Raw genomic sequence first — 13,724 nt, 5'->3', positions numbered from 1 at the left:
ATCATATTATTCCCTATGGTTACTAATGTGTTGTGTACATCGTTTACATTTTTCTTTTTCTAAATATTGCACCGGTAGTCCTCAATCGATTGTTCAAGAAGCAAATTAAACTTTAATCTTTAAAAAAAATGAAGAAGTTAATAGTCAGTCTTTCATTAGAATTAGACTATCAATCCTAATAGAAACTGTCCAAATCTTACTAAAATCGTTTAGTAATCTCATATTTGATTAATAAAACATAACTTCCTAAAGTTGAACCTGTGAAGCAAACATGACCGTTTAATAGTTGGGCCTTGCTTGGTGTACATAATTTTTTATTTATCAAGGTGTCCTACACTCACATGGGGTGGGATCGTTCGAATATTTTATTTGAGTGGATCCCATCCTATGTGAGCGTATGGATACTTTAATGTACAAAAAATTATGTGCAACTAGTGTTATCCTTAATAGTTCATTATTCATGTTTATAGGTTGAGAATCGGCTTGCTACTAACTATGGGACCACCGTGCAATTTCCAAGTAATGGAACCCTACGCAACTTTACATGACATAGCCCACAACTAACATGTCTGACCAACAAACCACAGCTTAATGAATTGTGCACACCATCTGTTTGAGAATATGACACAAACACGAGGGCCTGCAGATAATAATACATGAGAGAGAGAGAGAGAGAGAGAGAGAGAGAGAGGATCTAATGAACTTTACAACACAAGCAAAAGCTAAAGGGAGATGAAACAAACTTTGCTTTAGTTTCCATGATTGGCAACATCTGTTTCTCCATGCAAAGTTAATAATAATCCCTAATCAATTAATGCAAACCCATAAATGGATAAAACAGAAGCACTGGAAAACATGAAAAAAATTTAGAAAACAAAATATATTTTATACAAATCCACTACTTGGAACCAACCCATGTTCAAGAAATTAATACACATTTTCTTGAAATTTTTCATTTTATTTACCTTGATGACACTGAGTTCAAAGCTCTAGCAAAACCACTCAAGGTTCCATAGCCCTTTGAACTGAATCCCAAACAGCCCAACAAACCTTGTCTATATGGAAGAAATGTCTTCTTCCTCATCTCCTCTGCTTGTGCCCTATTTGCAGTATAATGCAATTCATGAGGTGATGGTGGCACCCTTCTTTTACCAATCCCATTTACTGCCCTTTTTTTCACCACTTTCGGAACTTTTTTTGTGGCTCCGGTGTTGGAATTTACTTCTTCTGGTGCTGAATTTGCTTTCTCAGTTGATGGGATTTTGGGATTGGAAATGGGCTTCTCAAATTTCTTATCTTTGACAGGTGAAAATGATAAGGAGCCCCAAAATTTATGCCCGTTGTTTCTACCTTCACTTTTGCTCCTGTATAGGAACTCCTTCAAGAAAACCCATCTCCTTGAGCTCCTCCCAATTGAAGAAGACCTCGAGGAAGATCCAGATCCACACGGCGTCGTATCATTCGACCCTGCTGCCTCTTCTACTTTCTTACACTCTTCATTTTCCCTCTTTATCTCATCGTCATCCTGTGTGTGGTCATTTTCATGATCAAGAAACAACGTCGTTCTCAATGGGGACATAGATCTAGTCCTCCTCCTCAATGATCCAGCCCGCAATTTCGATTCCCTTCCGCGAAAAAATTTCTCCTCAGTATCATTGAGCTTGGACTGTTCAACCTCATCAGATTCATCCATGTCACTCAAAGGGGCCAAAACCTGGGGCCTCCGGAGATGGCTAGAGAGCTTCATGGGTCTGATCTGGCCGTTGAGGAACAATTCATCGGCGGAGCTCATGGAACCCGGCGGTACGCCGTCGTCAGCCAGTGGAGCCGAGAAATCAAACTCAAACGAACAAGCCACAGTCGACGATTCAACCCCATACGAAGAAATGCTAGTACTGGAAAGCAAGAAATGCATAGGGCTCGCTGGGGCGCTATAGTAGAACCCTCCAAGGGGCGTGTCACGGCCGGGGCTCGATGGTGCACTAACATAAGGCGTGGAACAACAACTGTCAATGTCATCGGAAAATTCTAGAGGGGTGGCAGAGGATGTGGTGGTTATAGGTTCCGGCGAGGTGGAAGGGGGATTTTGGAAGTCTTCTTCCATAATTTTTTGTGGAGATTGAATAGGTAGTGTTTGCTGAAATATATCTGCTTTGCTCTATGGAATGGCACATGATGAAGCGGGGGATTTATATCATCAATTCCACTGTTGTCTTTTTAGTTTTTACTGTTTTTATTTTTTCCCACTTTTAAGGTATAATAAGAGCACTCTCTTATTTTACAGTGATCACCCGAAAATATTTTAAAAGTTCTGTAACTAGAAATTCAATTATCACTCGAAAATATTTTAAAGTTTAGTGGGTAAAGTATTTAACTCGATTTTTAATCTATAATAGGAACGTTCTTTCTTGAGTTTTTCAAATCGGACAATCTTGCAATGATCACACTGTCATATAAACCGACAATTATCAACGGTCATAGTGAATAACATTACTCTTGCTTTTTTCAAAATTTATATATATATGCCTTGGAAAATGACATAGATTAATATTTTCTCACTAGGAATTTTGAGTATGCTGCAAAATCAACGGAGAACAATGAGAAATAACAAGTTATGATCTCTCTTTCTCTTTGAAAGAGACTGTCTATAAATATCTAGACGTAAAAATAGTCTCAGATGTATTCTTTGGAGGAGATGTACAATCCGGCCTCAAGATTCGAGTTAGAAAAAATGGTTAAAATATTGAGAATAGATGGTAAAATGAACTTAAAGTCTGTTTGGGAGTGATTTTTAAAATTTATTTTTTGACCGTTAGGAGAAAAATGGGTTCTATCTGTGAGAGAAAAAATCAAATATGACGATTAAAATAGTGAAATAATGGTAAAAAATCATTTTTTTGGAGAAAAAATCACTCCCAAACAAGCTTTTAGTTCCTAATTTTTGACCCAATGTGCTTCATTGTTATGAATCACGTAGAACAAGTTACAAAAACTCTTTTTCATCGATACATTACCCTGTCAACTGCATGAATTGCATTATAAATGAAAATGAAATTATGAAAGGTAACATATTTTTGGGATAAGACTGTTGATGAAATTATGATTAGAAAATACACTTAGGACAAAATTATACTTCTATAGCAAGAAAATAGTCATTTGAGAGTATTTGTAAACCATTGGGAGTTTATTTGCTCTACTTTAGTGCAAGTGTAATGATCTATTGTTTTCCTTTTAATCGTCAACTGAGCTCTTATATGCTTACTTATTTTCTACTTTATTTTGTTCGGTACGATACAATTCAATATATTAAACATGTCAATTTTTATGGTAGGATCGTTAGCTCTCTAGATTGAAAGTTATTTGTTCGCTTTGAAATTATACAAGTTCTTTTTGCTTCTCTTTATTCATCATCTTGAAAGATGGTTCTTTCTTTACTCTTTATAATATTATATTGATTTATGATCCTAATTGAATGTGGGGCGAATAAAGGGCATTGTACCACGAGCCTAAGAAAACTATACAAGTGACAAGCACGAGTGCTCATCTGTAATTTGAGATGCACGAAAGGCATGTCAAGCTAGCTTGACAAATGCAACAACTTGAAAGTTCTCACATTGTAATTCGTTAAATCTATTGATGTGGCAAATGCAACAAACTAATGCATTCTATCAATTTCATTAATAATTTATGTAGAGTTAAACACACGATCAATCATGAGTATAACCTCGAGATGGATAAATATTAAATTAAGTATCTCGAAGTTCCAAAGACTTCTACTACTTGATTTGACTTGACTCGACTTGACTCGTCACACAATATTATCCATGAATAAACAACTGCATTTACTCAGTTACGAATGGCAAATTTTCCCATAAAAAAGATGAACATAAATTGGCAAGGCAATAAAAGAAGTCAGAAGGCGAAGTTTAATGAAGAGAGATGGATCCATAAATGGGAAAATGATAAAGTGAAATTGGACCACATTGCGTTAGTCGAGGCCAGCACGTTTTCCTGCAACAGTTTTTCTCTTGCCCTTTTACTTTTCAAAATTATTTCAATAAATCTAAATTCGAACAACAATATATTTATGTCGCAGAATGTACGACTTTTTTACTTTCATTTTTTATAATTGAAACATGATTGAATGGATTCACCCAAATCGTCCCATTTATCCTTTTGAGGAATTATTTTGTTTTGAACTTTGATATGAACACGAGGAATGCGCCATGTTAATGTGCTTTAAATGATTCCCATTTCAATATCAAACGTTGATGAGCAAATTGAATTGTATATGATCGAGGGCTCTCATGAGCCAAGCACATCGATGCAATTATTTGGAATGTTCTCTACCATTGAACTAATAGCTTATCGTGCAGACTTCCCACTGGAGGCCCACTGTGCTAAAAGAGAGATATAGACTACATCACTTTCTTTCCTTATTTTCACCCACATCACCACGCGCCATGTTTCTATTGTATATAGAACTTGCCAGCACTTGTTTGGGCTCCATTTTAATTTAATACATTTTTTTCTTTCTCCATTTTTAACCATACATTTTTCAATAAAATAATATTACACATGAACACAAATTTTTTCGTTACTTTTTAATTACACATTTTTCAAAAAATAACTATTTTATATTTTCAAAACGTCATTAAAATGGAGCCCAAACACGAGGTATAATATTTCTTATTCATAATATGAGAACCTCAATTCATTCAAGAAATATGTAGATGGTTACTATTTTAAGTATTAGAATGTTTATATAAGAATTTCTCATCTTTTTGGGTAATATTTAACTTTCACAAAGTGTGTATATATATCGGATATTGTCGTTAAAATTCAATTGACGAAATTAGATGTCCATACGTACTATCATTTTTTCTAGAAATTAGTCAAAAAGGACGAGCCATTGTCCATAGAAAAAATGCACGCATTCCTAAGAAAAATAAAGGATTTATTTTTATTGACATATTAATATTTTTCAGTATTATAAATCAATCACAATATTTAGCAATCAAATTACATTTTTATATAATTATTTAACAAATTTTTTAAGCTCTAGCTTTATGTGAAAATAATTTATTATTGAAAATATGCTCTACATAGGATTCTGATTTCTGACCTTTAATGGGCAGCTAATTAATAATTAATCATTTGGGCTGTGCATTAAACTGCCCACATGATTAGCTAATTAATTAAACAATTAATTGATTAATTAATTAATTAATCAGAATAAAGAACAGTACTAACCTGTAAACATTTCAGTTGCACAATATTACAGAATCTTTTCAGTTTTCCTCTAATCGAGAAATATCAAAAGAATACGTGGTTTTGCAGACTTTAATGTCTCTTAGTCACCGTTTGATTTAACAAAATTTTTCCTAGAAAATGAAATTTGGATTCCAACTTTCACAAAAATGGTGTTTAATAACTTATATTTATCATGAAATTGAATTTCTTAGATTTCTTGAAAATTACACTTTTCTTTATTTTCAAGGAATTTGAATTCTCACCAATTTGGTGAGAATTAAAATTCTAGTCTACTGTAGTATTTTATTTTATTTTTCTATTTTTTTTGACAATGGAAACCAATTTTAAGAATGATTGTAAAAAAATATTTCCCTTTTATTGACAATTTTCATGTAAAATAAAATCAAACGAACACCTAATTTTCTTGAATTTTTTATTTTTATTGACAATGGAAACAAATTTCATTCCCAATACTAGTAAAATATATCCCTTTAATTGACAATTTTCATGTAAAATAAAGTCAAACGAACACCAAAAAAATATTTTTATTTTAACATTTTCCATGTGAAAAATTATACCAATCAAACCCAATAATTTAAAATTCCTAGGAAAACGATTTCTAGGCAATTCAATTCTTTGGAATTCGTTTTCAATTTAATTCAATTCCATCTTTCCAATCAAACGGACCGTTTGATATGGAATTTTTTTTTTTTTCATTTTCTACCTTTTGAGTTGTTTGATTGTATAAATATTCCACGGAAATCAATATCCCTCCCACCAACACGTGACCTATTTTCCTAAAATTTGTGGAAAAACCAATTCCCACTATTTTTGCTGGGAATTGGGTTTTCTAAGTTTATTATTTATTTATTTATTTTCAGCAATGGGATGAAATTCTATTCACAATTGTAAAAAATTGTATCTCTTTAGTTGATAATTTTCATGAAAAATAAAGTCAAACGAATATCAAAAGATCCAAATATTTTCTAGTTGAAAAATTATACCAATCAAATACATTTAGGCCATGTTTGATTACTCCATTTTCCATCCAATTTGCCTTGTTTGATAGGGAATTTTCTCTAGGTAACTTGTTTTCCATCTCTCATGCACGTGACCACATTTTTCCATAAAAATGAAGAAAACCAATTCCCTTGGTGAGCTGGAAATTGGTTTTCTTGGCTGCTGGCTTTTTCCTTTTTTTTTTTTTTTTTTTTTGGCAATAGCAACAAATTCTAAGAATTATTGTAAAAAAATATTTATTTTTAATTGACAATTTTCATGTAAAATAAAACTAAACGAACATCAAAAAACACTTTAATTTAAACATTTTCCACGTTGAAAGTTATACCAATCAAATACAATAATTTACAATTTTCAGGAAAATAATTTATCATCAATTCAATTCCCTAGAATTCATTTTCTTTCCACCCAAATTCTACCTTTGTAATCAAACGGACCCTTAATTAACAATTTCCAATAAAACAAGTTCTAGACAATTCAATTCTCTAGAATTTGTTTTCTTTCCACCCAAAATTTATTCTTGCAATCAAACTTACCCTTATTTCTGAGAGAGGGAAAAAAAAACATTTTATACGTATTCTTCCTTCTATGCTTAAAACTCATTTGAATTTTCATTTTTGCCCTTATTTGGTACTGTAGAAAAAAAATCAAATTTTTAATAAATTTTGATAAAAAAAACTTTATGGAATATACAGTTGGAAAATTGTATCCCACGAAATTTATAGTGAAAATTTTAGTTAACTTTAACTTAAATTTTAATCAAATTTTTAGCTATATCAAACAGTGGCATTGTGTCATTTAAATGTTATGTTAAAAAATAATTCGTAGGAATCATAAGCGCATAATGTATTGGAAGACTTCTTACATAAGCACACGAGAATAACCTATATCAAGAAGAATAATTCTATTTGTACATTTAAAGATGTACCGAATTATTTATCCCCTCTCACATACACGCGAGATCCGCGTGAATAAAAAAATTTCAAAATATGATACCCACCTCCTTATTGTGAGTAGCCAATAAAGGATTAGGTAAATATATTCGATAATGTAGCATGGTCCATATCAAGAATAGTAGTTGATTAGCATTCACAAGAAGGCAAGAATGAGATGAGTTATTTTGACTAAAAAAAAGCCAACTCGGCATTATTTAACCTAGTCGATAATGTGTTATGTACAAGTAGATTATTCCTTATTTGATTTACTAGTCAAGAGATTCTCCAAAGAGCAAATAAAGATTCAGGAATAAATTTTCTACTCACAAGTGGTACGATCCCAATGAAAGTGCCTCTTAGCTGGTTTACAAGCTTCAGAAAAAGGAAAAAAAAAAAAAAAAATAGCAATCACCGTCGGCCTATAATACAATTAATCTGGCATAGGCTACATGTGCTCTTAATAATTTACCAGATAAATTACTAAATCGAGCATTGCAACGAACACACAAGTACTAGTCACTTATCAATAACTCATTTTTATCTATTTATAATTTACATTGTTTATAAATACTTCCAAAACATTCTTTAAGATCAATCTTCTCTCTCTCGATTTTGAGTACCGGACAGTTTGTAATACTGCCCAAGTCTCCATCTTGTTTCAATTCCAGTTCAATTAGTACTTCGAGGTATGTTTAGATTCTCAAATTAAAAACCTAATTAACTTGAAATTTGATTTTTGACTTGGTCAAACCCAATTTAGACATGATGGACCATACAAACCCTGAACTTCAATTACTTGTGTAATTGAGTCCTCGTCTTAATTTTATGAGCTAAAGGGATAAAATCGGACATACATAATATAAACTCCGATAATTATACTCTTTTGTTTCAACGCCATACTTCCACAGTCAAACTTCTGGCGTTAGCAGACTCCACTAAAGTTCGGGGACTGCATCCTTGAATTTCATAAAATCACCTAAGCTAGTTTTCCTTTCACTTATATTGTTAAAGGCTTATTCTTAAGATATCCGATAATCAGACTCAAGTTAAAATGATTGTGTTGCCCTTACAACAATTTTTCTTGTGACCAAATCACTGGTGTTAGGTGTCACTAAACATTGGGCTCAAATTTAAATCTTTCAGTAAAAAATTTAAGTGGGCTCTTTAGCCTTATTAAATGAGTAATGATATCTAGTATCGCTAGGGTTATAACCCTAGTCTAGGTGCTTTAATGTGGTATTAAATGATGGATGAAATTGAATAAGTCATTTATTTTACTTTTTATTTAGTCTATCATCAAAAGTGACGTAGACTGAAATTGTAACATTAGTGGGGTTACATAGCATTATTCTTATTAAATAAGGTGATGATTTCTCACAAATACACTTTTGCTGTTTTACTTCCTTTATAATAAGAATCATGCTACAAGTACATTGAGTTTAACATAAAATTTTACATTGTGCCATGTAGCAACATCACATTGGATAATTTTTGAAAAAAACACACTTTCCCGCCAACTCCATTTTTGAAAACAATGGAGTGTCAAACTATATATCAAGTAAACAATGTACAAGAAGCCTTATTCTTACACTAAACTCCCAACTCAAATCGGTATATGACCACATTAAATGATTTCACTCATCGACACGTAAAGATCCTTGAGCTCACAAATAGTGTCTATTATCTTACTATGTATAAAGTGAATTAAATTCTATATGGATAGCCCTATATTTTATTAATAACAAACGACGTGTTTTATTTCTAATTTCTAATGCTTAATTTTTACGGGAAAATCAATGAATTATTAGTTAAATTTAGAAAACAAATAAAGATCATAACATGAGGTTTTGATATGCTTTTCTTTTTAAATCAAATATTAAAAAATTAATTTTTAAAATTTTAATAAATAATAGAGAATATAATTGCAATATTCTATCGCACATCGTTTACATGTTTTCAAGGGGCCTCATAACTTGGTATATCTATTACGCCCACAAACTAATATATATATATATATATATAAAGGCTGAATCCCAACCTTGAGGCTCCTACCGCCCCACCTCTAGAGTATCGCGAGGGAGGTAAATCGTGGGATGTACCCCAACAGACTAGAGAACAAGAGGTTGCATGTACATTAGTGACCACAAAGAGTCGAATTTCATATCCCAGAAATCGAACTCTCACACTGCGGCTACCAGCAAAGTTGAGACAACTTCACTCCTGTCCTTTGGTAATGATTTGAAAGATCCAAAATAAAAAATATTGATATTCAATTATTTGTCAAAAAATATACAAATAATTACGTTTTACCGAACATTATGTCACTTGTCAAAACATCACCTCAAGAAATTGAGGAAAAAAATTGATAGCACTTTATTGCCTTCACAAACGTCAAAAAAAACATCAAAAGAAAATAACAAAATCCTTTACGACAAGGGTGAAATGGTTGGCCCGACAATTGTGAAGAACATGAAAGACGCTACACAAATGGGGGCTATGGACAGGATTTTAAACAGTGGTTGAGATGGATTCACTCCAACCGTTGTTTAAAACCTAGTCCATAGCCCCTATTTGAGTAGCATTAGTGAACATTATTTGTGATAACAATAATTAATAATTATCGAAGAAAATAAGAATTACGAACGGAGAAATGGGATCACGTGTCATGCTCCCATTTTTATATATCTAATTACCAACGGCACGTGAGTTGTTTGACAAGCTGGGTAGGGTTGCGTGGGGTTGGGGGTTAGAAAATTTCAATAAAGATAACGTATTGGTTTTTATCTCCTGTCGGTCATTCATATTCAATCTAATCACTTTTAACATAGTGAACTTATATTTTTGTTTGAATTCGATATATAATTGGCAGTAGGGGCCAATGCCAAATGACCGAGTGCCACGTAGCAGATGAAATGCTTGACATAACACTTGTTTGATGATAGTTCAACGATCAATTTGTCAAACAAATTGAAACAAAATGATACAAGTTTATTTTTTTTAATTAAAATCACACATGGTGATGTATTTTATCAATACCATAAATAAAAAAATAAAATAAAATAAAATAAAAAGATTAAAAGGGACTAGGATTGACATCCAGATTAAAATAAAATAAAATTAACCCACAAAATGGAGAGTACAAAATGATAAAAGCAGAAACAAAAAATATCTCGTGTGATCTTATCTCAACTTGTAATTTCATTGCTCTAGTTATATACTTGTAAGACTCTTTGTTTGGATCAAATTCACTGGTCGAGTGAGAACGTTCAAACTAATTAAATACAAATAAAAAATCTCTCATCCCATCGATCTCCTTATTTACATGCCAAAAGCATCATTTGCTTAGTACCTAGGTTGAGAGCTAAGGTAAAATTCATATGCTGCCAACCATGCTTGTGTTGCCTTGGTGCTTGAATGGCTTGTAGTTAAAAAATTTTGGGTTGGTTGAAGAAGAAATAGCTCCCTCAAATGCATATTTATTTTGAACCACCTAAAATGCTGGTCACTAAAATTTAGTCCTACTTTGAGCCGATGGCTCTTGAAATGGTCTTCGTCTTGAAATTTTGTTGTCTTAACACACCAAACTTAAGGTTTTCAATTCATTCTTCCGACTTTACCTTGTTGACAAAAACTGTTCATTTAATGTCTAACAACTGCGAGGTCACACATTCTATCTCTTATACAAAATGGATCATTACTCCTGGTTTCACTACATACAAAATGGTCAAATTGAAATAAAAATATAAGTTGACTAATCAAAATGAAACAAAGTAAAGTTGGATAGATCAAAATGAAACAAACATGTAAACTAAGTTCCCTCTATGAAAATTTTTAGTAAATAATGATACATGCAGTCTGTCATTGTACTTTTCCCATTGGACGTTGTACAAAATACAACTTGCACATAATATAATCAATAATTTTCCATTTATTCAATCAAATCCATGTGCCCTTATCCTTAACCATAGTGATAGCCTAGGTTGGTAGTTAAAATCTTCCAAAATTATCTTTTATTTTATTGAACAATGCATAAATAGTTTCTTGACTTTGATTGATGAGTCGTTAAATCATCAACTTGACAAATGATAACAATCTATTAATAAGGGTGCAATTTCATATTTCTCGCTCTCTTTTTTCTTTTTTAAAGGGAAATGCCAGAAGTCAATGAATTATTGATTTTTCTATTAAACATAGAGGATTTCACTATGATAATCTGATTTTTTTGAAAAAAAAAATTTCTCAATTAGATTGTCAAGGTTTGTATTATTAAAAGGAAAGGTATGCAGAGTGATGGTATTGGGCCGAACCGGCCTTTTAAACCACGAGCTTGGCTAGGGCTTGTGGCTCATGAAAAATGACGAGCTCGTGGGCTGAGTCGAGCCGAGCCCACGAGCAGCTCCCGAAGTCGAGCCACCCACGAGCCGAGCGGCCGAGTCGACGAGCCGCTCGACCCGTTTGACATCCCTAGGTATGCATTTAAGTCATTAGCATTTTTTCTTTGGTAATTTTTTTCAGTAGTGTTTTAACAATATAATGGCACATTTGACAAGTATATTGTTTTAACTTCTTTTATTATTATTATTATTTTATTTTTTATTTGTTTATTTATTTATTTATTTTTTGTAAAAGAGCTTCTTGTTATTCAAATAATTTTTTTAATAAAAAAAAAATTTCAAGAGCAACTTTTGACTTTTTAAAAGCTTTGCCAAATGAAACCTACATTGCAATTCATTTTCTATGCTTTTTAATTTTAATTATAGACAGGAAACGAAAATTGATTTCTTACTCCCATTTTTTAGTAAAAATAAATCCGAAGAACACTATGCGGCTAAATATAGTAACTTAATTAAATATATATATTGAAACTCGAAACTTACTTAAATATATTGAAACTCGTTAAGCTAGTGAATACTAATTTAGATATCTTTCTATCAAGTTTCTAAATAAGAATAATTTCTATTATCATTCTTCTATCACAAATCAACATGAATTTATACCTATCAAACTACATTAACCCCAATTTTACTACTTTTTTCTTCTGTAGAACCTCACCTAGAAAGACAAGGAGAAATTAGAGTTGTCAATTTGGCTCGTTGGTTCGAGCCCCCTGTGACTCGGCTCAAGCAGCTCAAAGAAATCGAGTCGAGGTTCGAGTTGAGCCCTAGCCGACCAGTGTGGCTGGTTGAGCCAAACGGGACAGCCCGTGTCATGGCCAGTGATGATCTACGGTAGAAGAGAAGGTTCCATCGGAACAATTATTTATTTCAGTTCACAGGCGTTTTAATATTTTTTTTTTTTTAAAAAAAAAAGGGGGGGGGGGGGGCAACTACAGCTGCCTGTTAAAAAAAAGTGAGGCAACCTTAGTTGCCTAAAATCTGCATCTAAAACAGGTTGCTACATAGTTGCTTGCAATACAAAAAAGGTCATGATACATGTACATTACAGTGTCACCTCCCTCACATGAAAAGGGGCCCGCTTCAATAAAATTTATTCTTTGAACCCTTCTTCATGTGAGAAGGGTGGTTCCAGTTTGATGTATAAATAGCATTATTCATACAAAAATAGTCTATTTTTGTTTCCAAAAAAAAAAAAAAAAAATTGTTTTTTTTCAAAAAATTATTTTCAATCTATTGTGTAAATTTTAAATTTATTTGTTTTCAAAAAAAAAAGTGCACGAAATATTTTATTCGTGTACAATTTTAACACACCTACGTTGATTGTAGTCAATCTCAAGCCCCAAAAAAAGGATGAGAGTTATAATTTTTATTTAATCTACAATTTGTATAAAATGCATGTCTTTTAAATTGTTAAAAAAAATTATGATGTCATGAATTTAAAAATGGAAAAAAAAATGGAGCCAGCTCGACTAGGACCAAGCCAAAAGCTCAAACCAAGTTTCAATTTATTGACCGAGTTTTGGCTTGGCTCGACTTGGCTCAAGCTAAAAAAGCCCAAGTCATTTTTATCTGAGTTGAGCTCGAGCCTCGAGTTTCGACTCACGAGTTGACTCAGTTCGACTCGTTGACATCCCCAAGAGAAATACATAATAATAAAGCACCTTCATTTGCTAAATTGCAATTGCTTTTGTATTGAGAAAGTTTCTAGTGTTAGAAAATCAAATTAGATCCAAATATAAATTAAATCCTAGGATCAACACCATGCTAAATTACTAGGATTCACAGATTCAGATAATATACCTGTATCCATTGTAAACGATTGCCTACTGTTGCGGAATTACTGCGACAATCGACTACGTACCGATGAATGCAAATGAAGAGGGTGATTTTGCGATCTTCCTTAACCAAATCTCCTTATTCCTCAATAGGACCGTGATTTCTCTTCTTGATGGGGAGAAGGGAAAAGAGTGTATGATTTGGTATATTGGGGACCATAACCAAAATAACCTTTATATATTACTTAATTAAGGTTCCCATTATCCCTTAATTAGAGTAATATTAGCCGGTATCTACTCACTTAGTCCATATTAATTTGAGTAGTCTATGGGCATACAAAAAA

At 32.4% G+C, this 13,724-nt stretch overlaps 1 protein-coding gene across 3 annotated transcripts; it reads right to left on the bottom strand.

The window, feature by feature from the left end:
• Nucleotides 1-422: 422 nt before the first annotated feature.
• On the bottom strand, nucleotides 423-2,240 carry LOC111409972. 3 transcript variants are annotated; one of them, XM_023040115.1, is made up of 3 exons: nucleotides 966-2,238; nucleotides 744-803; nucleotides 591-640 (listed from the first exon to the last, which is right to left on the bottom strand). In XM_023040115.1, exons 1-2 carry the CDS (start codon nucleotides 2,102-2,104, stop codon nucleotides 791-793), a joined length of 1,152 nt encoding a protein of 383 aa, XP_022895883.1. In that variant the 5' UTR covers nucleotides 2,105-2,238; the 3' UTR covers nucleotides 591-640; nucleotides 744-790. The 3 variants fall into 3 exon arrangements, with proteins under 3 accessions (XP_022895880.1, XP_022895883.1, XP_022895881.1); XM_023040112.1 differs by lacking the exon at nucleotides 744-803 and having other exon boundaries at nucleotides 423-640; nucleotides 966-2,240; XM_023040113.1 differs by lacking the exon at nucleotides 591-640 and having other exon boundaries at nucleotides 696-803.
• Between the last annotated feature and the right edge of the window lie 11,484 nt (nucleotides 2,241-13,724).

Source organism: Olea europaea, chromosome 15, assembly GCF_002742605.1.
Source record: "Olea europaea var. sylvestris chromosome 15, O_europaea_v1, whole genome shotgun sequence".
NCBI lineage: Eukaryota > Viridiplantae > Streptophyta > Magnoliopsida > Lamiales > Oleaceae > Olea > Olea europaea.
This window is presented reverse-complemented; position numbering and strand designations above follow the sequence as displayed.